At 32.2% G+C, this 18,928-nt stretch overlaps 2 protein-coding genes across 2 annotated transcripts; both read left to right on the top strand.

The window, feature by feature from the left end:
* Positions 1 to 5,269: 5,269 nt before the first annotated feature.
* LOC109185180 (protein TORNADO 2-like) lies at positions 5,270 to 8,810 on the top strand. Its single transcript, XM_019335162.1, has 2 exons — positions 5,270 to 5,955; positions 8,296 to 8,810. Exons 1-2 carry the CDS (start codon positions 5,458 to 5,460, stop codon positions 8,611 to 8,613), a joined length of 816 nt encoding a protein of 271 aa, XP_019190707.1. The 5' UTR covers positions 5,270 to 5,457; the 3' UTR covers positions 8,614 to 8,810.
* Positions 8,811 to 15,473: 6,663 nt separating this feature from the next.
* LOC109185285 (uncharacterized mitochondrial protein AtMg00820-like) lies at positions 15,474 to 15,923 on the top strand. The gene has a single exon (XM_019335264.1). The coding sequence runs from the start codon at positions 15,474 to 15,476 to the stop codon at positions 15,921 to 15,923; it is 450 nt and encodes a 149-aa protein (XP_019190809.1).
* Positions 15,924 to 18,928: the final 3,005 nt, after the last annotated feature.

Here is an 18,928-nt window from a genome sequence, read left to right as displayed (position 1 = left end):
TTGGCAATTTCATAACTGTGAAAAAAAATTTGGTAAATTCAAAAAAAAAAAAAAAAAAAAAAGTAGAGTAGTAGACCTTTGCATTTAAATCTTCATGCCAGTTGTCATACCCAAAAGAGGTGCATATAATTTAGCGAGGGGATTAGTTGTCCAACGATGGAAACCCTGGTATACCCAAAAAAAAAAAAAAAAAAAAAAAAAAAAAAAAAAGATCTTTGCATTGATAGGTAAAACTAAATATAGACCCATGCTTCAAGATAAATGTGGCAAATTATACTGTGGACAGTGGTCCATAATGTATTGTGGTCCAGGCATCAAAACGACGTCATTTCTTTTAATGAAAAGAAACGGCACATGTTTCCGCGCTGTTTCATGCCGTCCGCAAAAAGTAACTTTGATTTTATAACATATTCAGTTTCATTTTGTATACACTGCAGTTTCATTTCAACACAACTACAGTTTCATTTCGATATAAGTACAGTTTCATTCGATATTATACACTCAAATATGTGAAACTGTTATTTAGTTTTATTTTATATACACTATAGCTTCATTACAACACAACTACATTATCATTTTGATATAACTACAGTTTCATTGCACAATATACACTCAAAATATGTGAAATGTTATTCAGCTTCATTTTATATACACTGCAGTTTCATTTCAACACAATTACAATATCATTTTGATATAACTACAGTTTCGCTGGACAATATACACTCAAATATGTGGACTTGTTATTCAGGTTCAGTTTGTATACATTGCAGTTTCATTTCAACATAACTACAATTTCATTTCAATTCAATTGTAGTTTCATTTGATAATATAAAAACAATACATGAGGCAATGTCAGTTTAAATACACTATAGTTTTATTTGGTAATTAACACACAAAAAATATGCGCTTCGTCAAGCTTTAATAGCTGCCGTTTCTTTACTTAAAGAAACAACGTCGTTTTTGGACCATAGTCCACAAAATTTTGTGGACCGCGGTCCACAATATAATTGCTGGTGATTGGGCTGGGTCTGGTGCTTTACTTCACGACTCACAAGACTATAGTATTTTTGGAAATTGGCTGCAATGCTTTATTTGCAATATTGGTTCATGTAGCATAATTGAGATTGGACTTTGGGCTATATATTAAGACTAGCATATTGTACGTGCGATGCGCGAAAATTTATGCCTAATATTAAAATATTTCTAAGTAACAAAATTTAAAAAATAGTTAAAATTATGTTTTGCAATTTCTTAAAGTGATGATACTTTTGAATAATATAGTGATTAAAACAAAAAATAAATAAATAAATTATATTTTTATATAATAATAATTTACAAATAATACTAAGCTAACACTCACATATATGATATATTGATATGGATACACAAATAATATACATACATATTATATATATATATATATATATATATATATATATATATATATATATATATATATATATGATACACATATATAATTTAACATTCATATAAATATTTAATTAAAATATAATTTATAATTAAATTAATTGTTATATGATAATTTTAATAAAATGATAATTAAAAATAGGAAAAAGATATGATAGATGTAGGTGTATGGTAAGATTGGTAGATATATTAAAAACTAACGGTGTTATAATGGTGTAAGGGTGATTTTGTCCAATGCAAATGAATGTACAACAATTAAAGCAAAATGTATATATTTATTAGCATATAAAAAAGGGACAAAAATCAAGGACATAACTTGTATTGACACTTATTATGTTTTTAGATTAGATAAGAGGATTACAGTTGGTTTAGGCTGAAGGTCATCACTCATCAGTGTCGATACAATGAGCATATTATCAAATAATGTACATTCATTACAAAAATAATATATTTTTAGTATATTAAAAATTTTATTCAGAAAAAGTACATCATTTCAGTACTAAAAGTACATTATTTTGTATGATATACATTCAGTACATGAATGATGTATTTTTTGTATATTAAAAATATACGTTTTTGTTATGGTCCACAAAGCACAGTATAGACCATGGTTTACACAATAATTTGCCCATCATTGTGGCAATTTATATCATAGATCATGGTCCACATAGCATTATGGACCCTGAATTGAAATAACAAGATACATAATTCATACTCATAAGGTATAGAATTTCCTAAAATAAAACACAAAAAATTACAACACAAGACACATAGCATATCATTATGGACCCAACTGCATTGAAAAGACGAGGTACAAAATTCATACTCATAAGGTACATAATTTCATAACACAACACACAAAAAATCATAACACAAGACACATACACATGTTATATATTTAGTTATTTTTTAAATCCGATTTAGATACATAATTTGTGTTCATAGGCATAGAATTTCAAAACACAAAACACAAAACACAAAAATTCATAATATTTATAAGACACAATTACTAATTTGTTCTTGGTACAAAATTCATACTCTAGTTACAGACTTTTATAACACAAGACACAAAAAGTCACTACTGGAAATTCTGAAATTTCCGACCACCTGAAAGTGATCTTAAATCAAGTTGAAAGTCTTGTTCCGACCACTTTTGGTATCCGGAAAAACCTTTGTTGCTATTTCCGACCACTTTTTGGACTTTTTGATATCAACTTAATTTAAGATCATTTTCAGGTGGTCGGAAATTTCAAAATTTCCAGTAGTGAGTCACAACACAAACACATGCACATGAACCAAGGTCCATAGAGCAGTGTAAACCCTGGTCCATGATATAAGGATTGCATCATTGTGTAATGGTTAAACGATTGTTATACCATGGGTACACTCATAATTCACCTTGCATTGTGTACCCTAATTAAAAAGTTATGTATCAGTAGTTAACATTTTATGTGCATTCAATTAATAAATTATGTGTCTATAAAGAAATTGAAGACACATAATTTGTTAACTACATGCACATAATATGTTAACTATAGACATATAATATGTTAATTGCATATTATCTACCCTCAATTAACATATGTATCAGTAATTAACATATTATATATTTTCAATTTATTTACAGACACATAATATGTTAACTGTAACGCATAATCTGAATTTTATTTTAGATCAAGATTTATCATGTAATGGTATAATTTGCCATGGTTAAAACTTGAGAGTGAGTCATGAATGGATGGTAATCAAATGAATAAAGGTCTCCGATGTTTCTTGAGGTCTGTTGATGAACTTATATGAGTTGTGCAAGGGAGAAATGATAAATTTAGATGATGCATGCTTGTAGAGAACAAAAGAGTTGCAGATGTATTTGAGAGTTTTTTTTTATGGAAAATACTTAGTGTACTCACATTTTATACTTCCAATTTTTATTCCTTTTCATGTGTTTTAAATGTAGACACTTCTTTGTGGACTTACATGATGAAAATTAACCAATTCTTGTTTGCCATGTCAAGAAGTACAAACAAGGGAGTAGAATTTGAGAGTTTGTACAGTAGAACTTTTTTTTAATTCAACACTGTTGAAACTTAAAGTGGATTGATAGTTCTCTTGTAACCCTTAACCAGCCAAATTCTTTTCTTTGGGGTTTCCCTCAATTTGATTAAAAAAATATGAACTTTTGCTGGGTATTTCAAACTTCAGTCGCACTGCTGCTGGTTCATATATCGAGGGAGAGAGGCCGGCAAGCAACACTACAAAACGAATTTCTTCTTTCTATTAGTTTTACTTTTCTTCTCTTTACAACCTTACTGTGTTCCCTTTTCAAAAAGTAGTATGAATGTGATTGGGCATCAAAAAACCCCCTTCAAAGTCACCACTCGCTAGCTCCTCCAAAATAGTAACTCTATCTTCCGGATCCAATGTTAAATTCTCTAATTAATTGAATTATATTGGTGGGTGACTGTGGTAGATTCTCTGTGCAGATTCCTTGTGTGCACCGTCATTTGACTCTGTTTGAGTCATTGAGTCTCCGTGATTTACATTATTCCAAATGCTTTGTTGGGTCGGGTCTGAAGGCTATTGGAATTGAGAATTAACCTTTTGGGAGAAGGAATAAATTAACTCTAAAGCATGCTAAAAACTTGGTTTTTGTACATAATAACCATCATCTTTGTTATGAAATACAAATGAATATCATGATGATAAGTAAAAAATGTGAGATGTTGGAGGGGATGAGTTTGCAAACATTGAAGATGTTGGCATTCTTCGGTTTGCCAACTTAACATTTGATGAACATGATTTAAAATCTGTATTTTTTTATGAGGATGTTAGTGAAACTTAAGTTAGAAACTTAGAATAACATTTCCTTGTTTATTAGTATTTTGGAGTTTTATTTTGAATTGTTTTGTCCTTTTGATTCTTGTGGTATTTGGTATTATAGAATATTAAACTATTAGCATATAAATGAGAACAGTTCCTTATGTAAAAAGTGAGGATCGATCTGATCCATTTATCTAGGTTGATCAATAGTTGAGGATTGCAAGAAAATAAGTGTGAGGTTCATTTTAATTTATAAATATTTAAACTTGAAAGTTTGTAATAATTATAAAATTGATCTGATCTTTTTTTTTTTTTCTTTTAATGAAAACTCAACCATTTATGAACTTCGCAACTAAGATGAGTCCTCACTTTTTACAAGAGTATCATGTTCTCATTTGATTTTATGAGAACAATGTGTGACCACATTTTTACAACTTAGGGATTACATTTATACCGTTTAAAATTGAGGGATCATGATGACATTTATAATTGGTCTATATCGGAGCCAAATAAATTACAAACGGAAAGCTAAAAGATAGCTTTTATTTATAGCCAATATTATTATTAGCCTAGAAAATCCCATATAGTTTGTTATAAACAATTAATAAAGGGAAAATTGTAATTTATCTCCCTCACAAATACGTCAATTATCAATGTTACCCCTGAATTGTTAGTGGTATAAATGTTGCTCATCAATTTTCAAAACGTGACATATATTGTCTCTCTTCTAAATTATTAGTGGTGCAGATGTGGTTACCGGCCGTTTTCCTTGTTCGAAGACCACATTTTTTCTCCTCAAATTTCTTTCTTCATTTGTTCTCCTTCCGCCGACAACAATGTTTATCCTTCTTCCTATTAGGGAAGGGGCAATATATGTCATGTTTTAAAAATGATTGGTAACATTTACACCACTAACAATGCAGAAGTGACATTAATAATTAACATATTTGTGAGGGGCATAAATTACCATTTCCCAATAATAAACGAGACTAATTAAGTAACTAGGGCCTAAAATAAGATATAAGGTGAAAAAAGGTGGAAGCAACCTAGGTTGGATAACATCCATCTTGTCCACCTTTCTTCTCTCCTATTCTGATCTGCTTTACATTTCCGATCCCCCTACCATTTTCTCCTCTCAAGACCATTCACAAGAAGAACCCATTAAACCAATCTTGAGAGCCCTTAGCTTAGCTCATTAACAAAACAAAAATGGCACTAAGTAACAATGTCATAGGTTGCATAAACTTTGTGGCCATTCTCCTCTCCATCCCCATTATAGGCGCCGGCGTTTGGCTGGCGACCTTGCCAGACAACTCCTGCGTCAAGATTCTCCAATGGCCGGTCATCATCTTGGGAGTTCTCACATTAATTGTGGCCTTGGCGGGGTTTATAGGAGGGTTTTGGAGGATCCCATGGCTCCTTATATTCTACCTCGTAGCAATGCTTGTGCTCATAATATTGCTGGCGTGTTTGGTGGTTTTCGTGTATATGGTCACCATTAGAGGCTCCGGCCACCCGGAGCCGAGCCGGGCGTACTTGGAATACCATCTTGATGACTACTCCGGCTGGCTTCGCCGGAGGGTTCGAAGCTCCTATAAGTGGGATAGGATCAAGAGTTGCCTTAGTTCCTCTCCGATGTGTGCTCACTTGAACCAGACTTATACCGGTGCTCTAGATTTCTTCAATGCACATCTCAGTCCTATGGAGGTATTTTTCTTTCTTTCTTTCTTTATATACATATAGGCTTGCGTTTATATGAAAATCATGTCTTAGATGAGAACATGTGAACTACTGCACGAGTGCAAATAATCTACTATATAAATGTGCAATCACTGCTGGAAATTATGGAATTTTCGATTACCTGAAAATGATCTTAAATCAAGTCGAGTTCCGACCACTTTTGGTATCCGGAAAAACCTTTGTTGTTATTTCCGACCACTTTTTACTTTCGATTTGATATAAGATCACATTCAGGTAATCAGAAATTTCATAATTTCCAGCAATGAATACCTACTCTAACCATGCTGGATGACAGTAGAGACCTTGAAGTAATTAGATGTATATTCATGTAATAGATTGTGCAGTTGTGCACTGATGCAGTTATTACGTTATTATCACTTAATACCTAAATAAAAACTAATCCGAAGTGAGTGCATATGCTTTAGATTATTGTTCCCCAAAAGATGGCAGAGTCTTGTTGAGAATAGAAAGTTTTGCCGGTACAATAATAATGTGAGAACAAATTAATGATTCACTATGGCATTAATAAAATTTTATATTTAAGTTTTTTACTTATTGACACAATTTTAAACAATTTTTATGTAAAAAAGTTATTGACACAATTTTACAATTTTTTTATGTTGACCGGTTACTTGTGAATGAACTTTTTTTTTTTTTATGAATTAATTGAAATATATCAGCATCTACTAATTTAATTTAATTTAATTTGTATCTACAATTTCGTAAATTTGTGGACACAATTATATAGGCTCTATATTGTCAACAACTTTCCTAGACACAATAATTAATGATAAAAAAAAAAAATCTCTATAGGTAATAAATTGACTTTCCTTAAAAAAAAAAAATTGACAATTATTATGGTCCACACAACTGTGTGAACCATACTTTCAAATAATGTACATTCAATATACAAATAATGTACTTTTAATATATTAAAACTGTATATTGTATTCAAGAAAAGTACATTATTTGAGTATTGAAATTATATTATTTCTATACACGAATAATGTATTTTTAATATATTAAAAAAGTAAATTTTTTTTTGTTTGTTATGGTCCAGAGAATAATTTGCCTAAAACATATTGGCCCTGTTTGGTAAAATAGTTAGCTTATCAGCTAATTTTGGCTTATTTAACCACTATTAATTGTTTGACTTGGTTAAAAAATTAATATAAGTGTTTGGTTAATTAGCTTTTTGTAACTTCAAAATGCTAAAATTCAAAAAGTTGCCCAAAACAACTTTTTTAATTAGCTTTTTGAGAAAAGAAATTATACCAAACAGCTATCAACTAACAGCTAATTTACCAAGCACATTTCTACAATCAACTAATATTATCAACTAGTTATACTCTCTAATTAACACAATCAACTAACAACTATCAGCCATTTATCAAATAGGGTCAATAATCTTATACTCTACCCTTCTATAATTTACAATTGATAAGACATTATTGTTGAACATATGGTGGCTTATATATTGTTTTAATTATGAATATCACTTTTTTTCTTTGGAAACATGAATATCACTTATTAGTTATTACACATTATAATACTTTATGTTTTTGCTCCACGGATTTAGCTCACTAGTTCAATCGACAATATTTGAGATAAATATTCAACCTTTAAAAATTTATTTTCCTTAAAAAAAAGTTTTGGGAATGAGGGACAGATGGAGTGAACACTTAAAGTAAACACTTGAATAGTGTTGCAGATAACTTTTTCAAAGGCTACGACAGAAGAAAGTGGAAATTGCATGTTAACCTACATTTATTCCTTGCTTTCACACGCCCAAATAATACTTGCATTGATTCTCACATCAACCAAATATCTGTCATAGCATTGCAGAGAAGCAGAGAACCAGATTCCTTAATCATGTGATTAATTTAATAATCATCCTTTTGTTATACCCCAATCCAAGTTATTCTTGACGAAAGAAACCCACGGCCAATATCTGACTATGTACATTAGACAAATCTCGCCTTGTGATCTTAACCCGCAAATAACTACAAGGAGCTAGGTAAACCAGTTTAGGTTATATATCCACAGTTGACGGACTCAAACAAAAAAGACTAATACTAGCCTTGAGATCCTAACCAACAAATGACTACGTACAAGAAGGTAAATCAGTCTGAGTTGCCCATAACTGACCGGCTCAAACCAAAAAGACTAAGATTCGAACTCATAATCTTATGATTATAAATTTATATATATCCGATCCTTAGCCATCTTGGCTGGGTTACCTACCAATCCTAAGTTATTCTTCAGTCTTAATTAACCATCTTTTATTATGTTTTGAATGAATTGCAGTCAGGATGTTGTAAACCACCAACAAAATGTGGGTACACATATGTTAACCCAACATATTGGATAAGCCCAATAGACATGACAGCAGACATGGACTGCCTAAACTGGAACAATGACCAAACAAAGCTTTGCTACTCTTGTGATTCTTGCAAAGCAGGTTTACTGGCAAATCTCAAGAAGGAATGGAGAAGGGCAGATATCATTTTGTTGATTACACTTGTGGGGTTGGTTTGGGTTTATGTTATTGGGTGCTGTGCTTTTAGGAATGCCAAAACTGAGGACCTGTTTCGCAAATACAAACAAGGTACTACTTATACTTAAAGTGTGACAATTAATTAGCTATGTTGTTAATTTCATCTTTTGATAATTAGAAAAGCAAAGAGAGGTTAAGTTGGTCATGGGCATTTGTAATTTGGATGGATCTTATGTTGTTGTAATCGCTCTGTAAAACAAAAGGTTGAATGGACATTTTAGTGATGACTTTATAAAAAAAAAAAATCTTTTCATCATGAAAATAATACTAAGTGCATTCGTTAATAAGTGTTAAATATTTTTTCCTTTTAAATTTTGGTTTGATAGAAATTCTATTTGGCAGAGTTTATTTAGGAGGTTATAGCTTATTTTAAACTACTAAGAAGTTATAAGCTTTGTTTGGTAATATTTTCAAAATAAACTCCTAACTTAAATAAAAGCTTATTTTGAAACGCGTTTCAAAATAAGTTAGTAGCTTCCTAACTTTTTTTTTTCCTATTTTTGTCCTTATTATTTTAAAGAAATGAGATCTTTTACCCTTCCCAATTAAAATCATTTTCTCTTCTCCTTGCAACTTTCACCGCAATTATTATTATTATTATTATTATTATTATTATTATTATTATTATTATTATTATTATTATTATTATTATTATTATTATTATGAGATGAAGGAGATTCGCAACAATATTGCTACTTCATTATGGGATGCTAGATCTTGATTATGCTAATAATTTTATTTCAAAATGTTAAATTTTTTTTTTGAAGATAAAATGTTAAAATTTAATATGGAAAGAAACTAATTTAAATTTTATGAAGATGTCATTTTTTTTTGTTTTTGTTTTTGTTTTTGTTTTTTGTTTTTTGTTTTTTGTTTTTTTGTTTTTTTGTTTTTTTGTTTTTTTGTTTTTTTGTTTTTTTGTTTTTTTTTATTTTTTGTTTTTTTTTTTGTTTTTTTTTTTTTTTTACATTTATGAGCTTATCAAAAGGCTAATTTTACCAAACACTTTCAAGTATAACAGCTAGATTAACAGCTCTTCAGTTTTCAGCTCCTAACTTATAGCTTTTCAACTTTCACCTCATGTTAAGCTTTCAACTACTTTTTCAGCTAGGTTTACCAAACATAATCAAATTGTTTTCTTTCCCTATTTGGATTCATAAATATTTTTTTAAAAGTATTTAGAAGGCTCTTTGGAATCCATTTTATGAATTTATGTCCACAAGCGAAAAATAATTTAAGAAGTATTTAATATCCCCTTAAGAAATGTTATTGTGACATTTATTAGTATAGAAATGATAGTTGGCTAGTTGCTACAAGCCTACAAGTACCGAAATCAGTGTGGTAATGTCACATTGAATGATAACATTATATGTTAACCATAAAAAAATGTTACATAGATGAAATTATTTTAAAAGATATTTTACTTAATAATATGACAACATGCTTCACAAATACGTTACATGTGTTAAGTCTTCAGTATCTTTTTTAGCTTAAAGAATTAAGACCAGGTTTAATCTTGTGATAATTCATTTAGAATGATAATATATGTGTCAATACATATATGGTAGTCAGTACTATATATATATATATATATATATATATATATATATATATATATATATATATATATACACGGTTTAATTTGGGTTATTTATCTCGCTTAAATTAACGTCCAGATTATCAAAATTTAAATAAAAAAATACGGTGGTAATTTTGTAATTTTTGCATCTAGATCAAAATTAAGCTGAGCGGATCTGTGATTAATATGCGTGAGTTTTATATATAAGATGCGTGGGGTTTGTGCGTAAGGTGCGTGAGGTTTGTGCTTAATGTGTGTGGGGTTGTGCTTAATGTGAGTAGTTGTTAAAACTTAAAGTCTATGAGTTAATAATTAAAGTGCGTGGGTTTTGTGCTTAAGGTGCGTGAAGTTGTGCTTAATGTGCGTGAGTTTTTTACTTAATGTGCGTGAGTTTGTACTTAATGTCAGTAGTTGTTGAAACTTAAAGCCTGTGAGTTAATATTTAAAGTGAGTACATTTTGTGCTTAATGTGCGTTAGATTGTGTTTAATGTGGGTAGGTTTTGTACTTAATGTGCGTGAGTTTGTGCTTAAGATCTAACACTTAAGGTGCGTGTCTCTATCACTTAAGGTGCGTGTCTCTATTACTTAAGGTGCGTCATTTTTAGCTTATGCTTCTTCCTTCCAAACACGCGTTTTTTTTTTTTTTTTTTAATTTTCATTGATTTGAGCCGTTGATCTAAATTTGATCAACGGCTCATATCTAACCGCACGGGAAGCTATACCCGCACCTGAACCCTTCCTTTTATTTATATATATATATATATATATATATATATATATATATATATTTATTTATTTGTATGATGAGAGAATCTCGCACCCACTACATATAAAATATTGTAAAATTTAATTAAAAATTGTAATCTATGTATGTAATATTATCATTTCGACAAACATTCCTCAAAAAAAAAAAAAATCATTTCGACAAACATAACCCGTCAATTCGTGCGTTTTGGACCTTTTGGTATGGGTGTGTTGACTAATGTGTATGGAGACAATAATGATGGTACGAGAAGTTGATGACAACACAGAGCGAAAGAGAGAGGCTAGGCTAAAATTAGTCAAGAATGGCGCCGAAAGTTGATCGATTCTTTTCATGGTGTATTTATCTGCATAAATCCCGAAATCTTTGTCGATTGTTATCATTCTAAAACTAAATCTTTGGACTATACTTCTTATTTTAAAATTATTCTTAGAAATTGTGAAAAAAAAAAAAAGTTGAGTGGAGAAAGGAAATTTTGGAGTATGCTGGCTTCCTTCTTTGCTATTGTTGGTCAAGGGAGGAAATTCCTTAACATAGCCTTATTATTATGAAAAAACATAGGCACAAACAGGGTTCTGGAATGGTAAGTGATGGGTACCTAGTCAGGTTCAAGCAGTCAGGTAGTGGCGATAGTAAGGTGGCCCGACTAGGCCGTGCATGCAGTCGAGGCTGGGATATTCGGAGGAATATTCGAGAAATCTTTACCAAATTTCATTCGAATTTCCCTTTTCAAATTTAGAAAGTAGATTTCTACAACTTACAGGTTGTTTGGTTGGAAGGAAGGAATTAGGGTGAAAATGAATTGTAATTCGGTGGGAAAAGAATAAGGTGGGAATAAAGTAGGAATTCGAATTACACTGTTTGGTATGCAGGTGGGAATAAAGTAGGAATTCAAATTATAGTGTTTGGTACGCAGGAATAAGGCATGAAATTGAAAGGGAATAAGTAATATAATGACTGAAACGCCCTTATGTAATAATAATAATAATAATAATAATAATAATAATAATAATAATAATAATAATAATAATAATATGTAGAAAGGTGAAATAATAAGGAAGAGGACGAAAGGAAAGAAAAAAGAAAGGGGAAAGAATAAGGAAGATGACGAAAGGAAAACAAAAAGGAAAGAAAAAAGAATGGGAAGAAACAGAATAGCCGAAAGAATAAGGAAGGGAAAAGAAAAAAGAAAGGAAAGGATGATGAATGGGGAAGAAGAAACAAGGAAAGAAGGAAGTAAAGCTAATAAGACAAAATAATATTGGAGGGTAAAATGGTCTTCACACTACATTTTCTTCTCCCATCAAAACACCGAATTGCAATTCATAGGGGGGAGGTATGAATTGCAATTCAACATTTGGAGGGAATTGCAATTCGGTGGAATTGCAATTCCCTCCAACCAAACGGCGTAATTGGACCTTCCACAGAATTGTAATTCAATTACACCCAAATTACATCCAACCAAACACCCCCTTAAGGAACATATCCAAAACTCCTTTAGGAAGATTTCATAATCGAGATTTGTAAATATTTTCCTTCATTTTGTTTAATTATTATTAATCACCTTAAGTATAATTACCTATAACACCGCCAAATTTTAACATGCGAGCCTAGTATGATTCATATACTTAGAAATAGAAATAAAGGCAATGATATAGGATTATAACATAAGAGTTAACCAACTAAATATTTAAGGGGATGCTACTGTCACCGTAGTCACCTATACAAGGATGACTACCCGACTAAACCTCCAAAGACAACTCACAATCCATAAGTAAGGGTTCACATACCTGGGTGTCCACACACCAAACAAACCCAAGAGAGGTATCCAAAAACCTACATTGGTCTAATCATCATGCGACGGTAAGGTATAGAGTAACTAAATACTAGGAGCTAGAATAAAAAATAGGAATAAGGGTCAAACAGGCCACTGAACTGTACACCAAGTTGCAATTAGGCCATCAAACTCAAAAAAACAACAATTGAATCCTTGAACTACACAAATTGATGCAATTAGGTCTAAAATGACCTGTTTACCTACTACTCTGCTGACGTGAAGGTTGCGGATTTTAAAAATTATTTAAAAAAAAAAAACAGAACGGTCGGAGACGCCTGGAGACGAAGGCCTTCGTCTCCATGGCAGGAGACGAAGATCGTCTCCATGGCTGGAGACGAAGTTCTTCGTCTCCTGCCATGGAGACGAAGGACGGTCGGAGACGATTTCGTCTCCAGCCGTTCTGTTTTTTTTTTTTTTTTTTTTTTTTTTTTTTTTTTTTTTTAATTATTTAATTTTTTGTTTAAAATTATTTTTAAAATTCCCAACCTACATAGCAGGTAAACAGGTCATTTTAGACCTAATTGCATAAATTTATGTAGTTCAAGGACCTAATTGCATCTTTTTTGAGTTCGATGGCCTAATTGTAGTTTGGTGTGCAGTTCAGTGGCCTATTTGACCCTTATTCCTAAAAAATACTACTATACTATCTAACTCCTTCTATGCGCGCTCAGCATTCAACAATCCATTCCTAAAAAGGGTTATCAAAAGCACACGAAAACAACCCGTTAGCATAAATGTTAAGTATAAACCACTCAGCCCTATATATATATATATATATATATATATATATATATATATATATATATATATATATATATATATATATATATATATATATATATATATATATATATATATATATATATATATATATATAACGCTTATGCTTGAACAGTTATCAAATATCCACCAAGTATATATAAGTGCTCAAATGCAAATCAAAGAGAATGAGTTAATAGGGGTAGTTTATAAATGATAGTATAAGGAAATAAGTATAAAATATTAATTTTATACCACCATGATAAGTAAACCAGTAAGGTTAAGTAATAACCGCATTTCAATCGTAATCATAAGTAAATGAAGTATCATGATAAAGATAGTTTCCCAAATATATCATTTGTATCACAACTCTCACCCCAAGAAAATAATATTTCTTTTATAGTAATACTGGAGGAAACTTCATCAATCTCATCTGTGTCGTCATAAAGTTGGGAGGTAGGAATTTCACAATGTATAAATGAACCTATCCGGGAACAGTAGCTCGCTACTGGAGGAAATCACATGTTTGGAATCAAGACCGCTAGCACACCCCCTAACTGGGATTCCAAACCCAGCGAGTAATAGCTCAAGCCCTAAAACTAAACCCAGGATGTTTTCTACCAGGCTACTTTGATACATAAATCCAGGATATTTTCCATCAAATTTCTTTTCATCATTTCTTCCGAAGGGACCATAGTACAATTGGGTCCTCCAAAAATATACATTTTCCCCACACTTTGAAAATAGGGATAGTATAAGTGTTTGAAAATCTTGCTTTTCAAAATAGACTCCATGCATAATGCACATGTTTTGAAATAGGTTATAAATATAGTTTTCTAAAATAAGGGAGGGGATATGTGATTGAAATATAAGTTTTATTTAAGAAAAGATAGATAGATAAGCAGTGGCGGACCTAGTGTGGGGGCAGTGGGGGCAGCTGCCCCCACTCACCCACCACATATATATACTATATATATTATATATACTAAGATTTAACCAATAGTTAGTTTTGCTTAGATGGCAATTAAAAGCCCCTGTATTGTATAATAATTGTGCAGATGGCTAGAGTTTGAACCCTACAAGCTGTATTGTATAATAATTGTGCAGATGGCTAGAGTTCGAACCCTACAGCTTGTATTTTTGGCTTCTTTTTTGTTTTCATTTTATTTGGTTTGGCTTCTTTTTTGTCATTTTTTAATATTAATAGTGAGACGAGTGAACTTTTGTTCTTGACATTTTTTAATATTAATAATAAGAATTCTAATTGAATTTTTTTATTTGTATCATTGAGACTTCTTCTCTTTTTTTTTTTTTTTTTTTTTTTTTTTTTTAATATTAATAGTGAGATGAGTGATTTATAATGTGTTTTTCATTCAAACTATTTTATGTAATTAATTATGTTTTATATTTTGTTTTAAATATTTTTTTGTCTTTATATATTTTGATTTTTTATCTCTAGTCAACAATATTTATGACTCGGTCTCTAAGTGTTTCAATTCATTTTTAAAAAATATATCTCATTAGGTTTAATTTTTCGCCCCCACTGAAGAAGATTCCTGGGTCCGCCACTGTAGATAAGTATAACCATGTATTTGTAAGTTGGAAAGGAAATAATCATATAGAGGTAAGTTTCTAAAATAGATATGTATTTATAAGTATGCTAAATGTAGGTTTTGATTATATGAAAATAGGGAAGTATAGATATTTATGAAAACACACTTATGCATACACTGACACACCCACTTTAAAGATTCAAGTATTCCAAGTCGTGCTCATAGACCAACATATGACATTTATAATCAGATCATAAAGATCATTGCTACACCCGTGATGATCTCAACTCATATTTGACAGTCTCAACACTTATAACAAATCATATTTGACATCCTCAGCCACCTTTGCTCAACAGCCAACCTCCACCACTTCTGCTCAACAACCTACCCCCACCACTTCTGAGTCGCGTCCGGATCCACCGATGGTTGTTTCTTCATGGCCACAGAGACACGACTCCGCAATCCTCGATATTACAATGATAAGTTGGTTAATGTCACTACCTCTCATCCCTTGCCTCTATTTGTGGAACCACGAACTGTTCGTCAAGCCTTGTCAGATGTTCGTTGGAAAGAAGCTATGTGTGCAGAGTATCAGGCTCTAATGCAAAATGGAACATGGGAATTGGTACCGCGGAATGGTCGTGTACCCATGTCCTGCAAGTGGGTGTTCCGGGTTAAGCGAAAGGCAGATGGTATTGTTGATCGGTTTAAAGCTCGCTTTGTTGCTAAAGGTTTTTTGCAGGAGCCCGGACGAAATTACTTTGAGACGTTTAGCCTTGTGGTTAAACCAGTTACTATTCAGATAATTCTAACTATTGCTTTATCACTGGGTTGGAATCTAAGACAATTAGATATCAAAACGCTTTCCTTAGTGGCACCTACATGAATACTTAAGACATCGCTCTAGACATACGTAACAACAAGGAGACACACAAAAGCTCAACTATCCAATCAAACGGGGGCCAAAGAATGAAGGACTTTGTTGCTTAATCTTCGTTGAAGGGCCTTCGGTCTCTATTTGGCTTAATCTCTTCTTCTTGTATTTTCCTCTGTTATTCACGTCTGGGTCTGTCTACTGCTTCCAGACGTGTTGTTGTTGAGAGTGTTGAGTCTTGTGTTGACTATTACTCTTGGTTTTGTACTTATATATATGTATTCTGTTTCGAAAATGGCTTTACAACTTAATACTAAATCATTAAGGATGGTAATTAACACTAATAAGTATTGCAATTAGCACAGTAACCATATATGCTTAAGTAGCATCACAGCTCTCAATTTTTTTTTGAACACTTGTATGATCATAATAAGGGAAACTACTTGATAATTTCGAAACAGTCGTTTTACAATAAGTGAAAATGTTTATATGGAGCAACCTTTTGAGTTTGTTGATTCCAAATGCATCATGTCTGCCGATTGCGGAAGGCTATTTATAGCCTTAAACAGGCTCCCTTGGCATGATATTTGGCACAGTCTCAGTTTCTGTTAGATTTTGGTTTTTGCAGGTCTGTGGCAAACAACTCCTTATTTGTGATTCGATCAGGACAAATAATAATTTATTTTTTGGTTTACGTTGATGACATCGTTCTGACCAATATTGACTCTACATTTTTGGATGTATTCATACATCGTTTGGCTACCGAATTTTCGCTTAAGGACCTTGGCATTTTTCATCACTTTCTTGGTGTTGAAGATATTTCCTCATCTTCTGGTCTATTCTTATCACAGAGTCAATATATTGTTGATCTTTTAGAGCAGTTTCACATGTTTGGTTAGGGTCCTTGCACAGGGCCCCCACAATTTGGGAGTCCAATTATAAATAAATAAATAAGTAAATAAATAAATAAATATATATATATATATATATATATATATATATATATATATATATATATATATATATATACTATACAGCAGGCAGTGCTGGTTGCTATATAGTATGTATATATATAATTTTATTTGGGGGCCCAATTGTAAAAAAAATAAAATAAAATTATATATACACATACTATACAGCAAGTAGCACTGCCTGTTGTATAGTATACATGTGTGTGTGTGTGTATATATATATATATATATATATATATATATATATATATATATATATATATATATATATATAATTTTGTTTTTCAATTGGACCCCAAATTTGGGAGCACAATTGTAAAAAATAATAATAAATAAATAATTGTATATTTATATACAAGGTTGAAAAAATCGCTAGGCACTCCTTGAGTGCTCGCGGGGAGTCTAGCGCCTAGGCGGCGATTAATCGGTACCTAGGCGTCCGTATATTTTTTATTTTATTTTTAAAAAATTTGTTTAAAATTTTTTAATTTTTTAAGACTTGATAATTATAAACTATTTAATATTTAATGCTAAAATATTAAATATTAACTTAAAAAAAAACATATAGAGTTTGAACAATTTAGGGTTTTTTGCTCAAAACGATGTGTCACTTTGAGTGAAATAACCCATTTAAAAAAGAATGAAACAGTAGCTAATTAGCCGACTAGGCGGTTTTGTCCGCGCTTAGGTGGCCTAGTCGGCCAGCCGCCTAGACCACTGATTATGGTGATATTGCAAATAGTTGTGGCAAAGTATGGAATTCGATCCTTTGGTGTAGTGCAACATATTTATACAATTGAACAACTATTTATTATTTATATATATGAAATAGTTGAAAAGGGGCCCAAATTACGATGTCCCACAAGACCTCCGTTTTTATTGGAACGGCCCTGGAGGTTGCTACTCCGTTATGTTCTTCAACAATTCTCAAACTTGGTGATAGTCCACAGGTTGATGCACAGTTATATCGTCGTGCGATTGGTTGTTTGCAATATTTGGGTATCACTCGCCTAGATATTGCCTTTGTAGTGAATCGTTTGTCTCAATTTATGCATGTTCCAACTGAACTCTATTGGCAAGTTGTTAACCGAGTTTTCCGTTATCTGAAAGGTACTATACATCTTGGTATTTTCTTACGTCGAGGTGTTCCTTTTACTTTGTCTGCTTATTCAGATTCGGATTGGGTGGGGTGGGGGGGGGGGGGGTGTGAATTCATGACAATGGCAGGTCGACTACTCCTTTACTTTGGTTCCAATGTTGTTTCCTGGAAGTCCACCAAGCATCGTTCAGTGTCTCGGTCTTCTACTGAGGCTGAGTTTCGAGCCTTAGCCAATGCTGCCGCTGAAGTCACTTGGGTTCAAAATTTGCTACGTGAACTTGGTATTCCATTGCGTTCCCCCCCACTTTTGATTACTGATAATCTTAGTGCAACTTATGTTTGTAGAAACCCAGTTTTCATTCCCGTATGAAACATTTGGCGTTAGACTGTTTCTTCGTTCGGGAGCGTGTGGTTGCTGGTTCTTTATGGGTTGCTCATGTACGGTCTTTTGAGCAGGTTACTGATTTGCTGACGAAGCCCCATAGTCGTGGTCTTTTTTTGGTCTTTTCGGACAAATATTGGCGTCTTCGATAGATCCTCCATCTTGCGGGGCATATTAAGGATGATTTACAACATGTGGAGTTGTAGACTGACTGCATCTTCTGTTGCATTAGTTGCCCTTACTCTTGTAGAATAGGTCTTTAGTTGTTGTAACTACTTCCTGTTTATGCGCATGTCTCATCCTATTTATACCTTGTATTATTTGTGTTGTGATTATACAATTTTCAGTTTCCTTCAGCCGGAACAAAAGGTCAAGGGCTGGTGGTTCAGACTGTGACCGGGCTGCCATTGATGCATTGTTACAAAAACTTGCAAATGGTAATCCTGAACAGCAAAGGGTAGTTGCTGGTGAGCTCCGTTTGCTCGCAAAAAGAAACGCAGATAACAGGGTCGGTATTGCAGAAGCTGGAGCTATTCCTTTGCTAGTCAAACTACTTTCCTCGTCA

This window comes from Ipomoea nil, unplaced genomic scaffold, assembly GCF_001879475.1.
Source record: "Ipomoea nil cultivar Tokyo-kokei standard unplaced genomic scaffold, Asagao_1.1 scaffold1317, whole genome shotgun sequence".
Classification (NCBI taxonomy): domain Eukaryota; kingdom Viridiplantae; phylum Streptophyta; class Magnoliopsida; order Solanales; family Convolvulaceae; genus Ipomoea; species Ipomoea nil.
The sequence above is the reverse complement of the archived record's forward strand: the minus strand, read 5'-3'. Positions and strand labels throughout refer to the sequence as shown.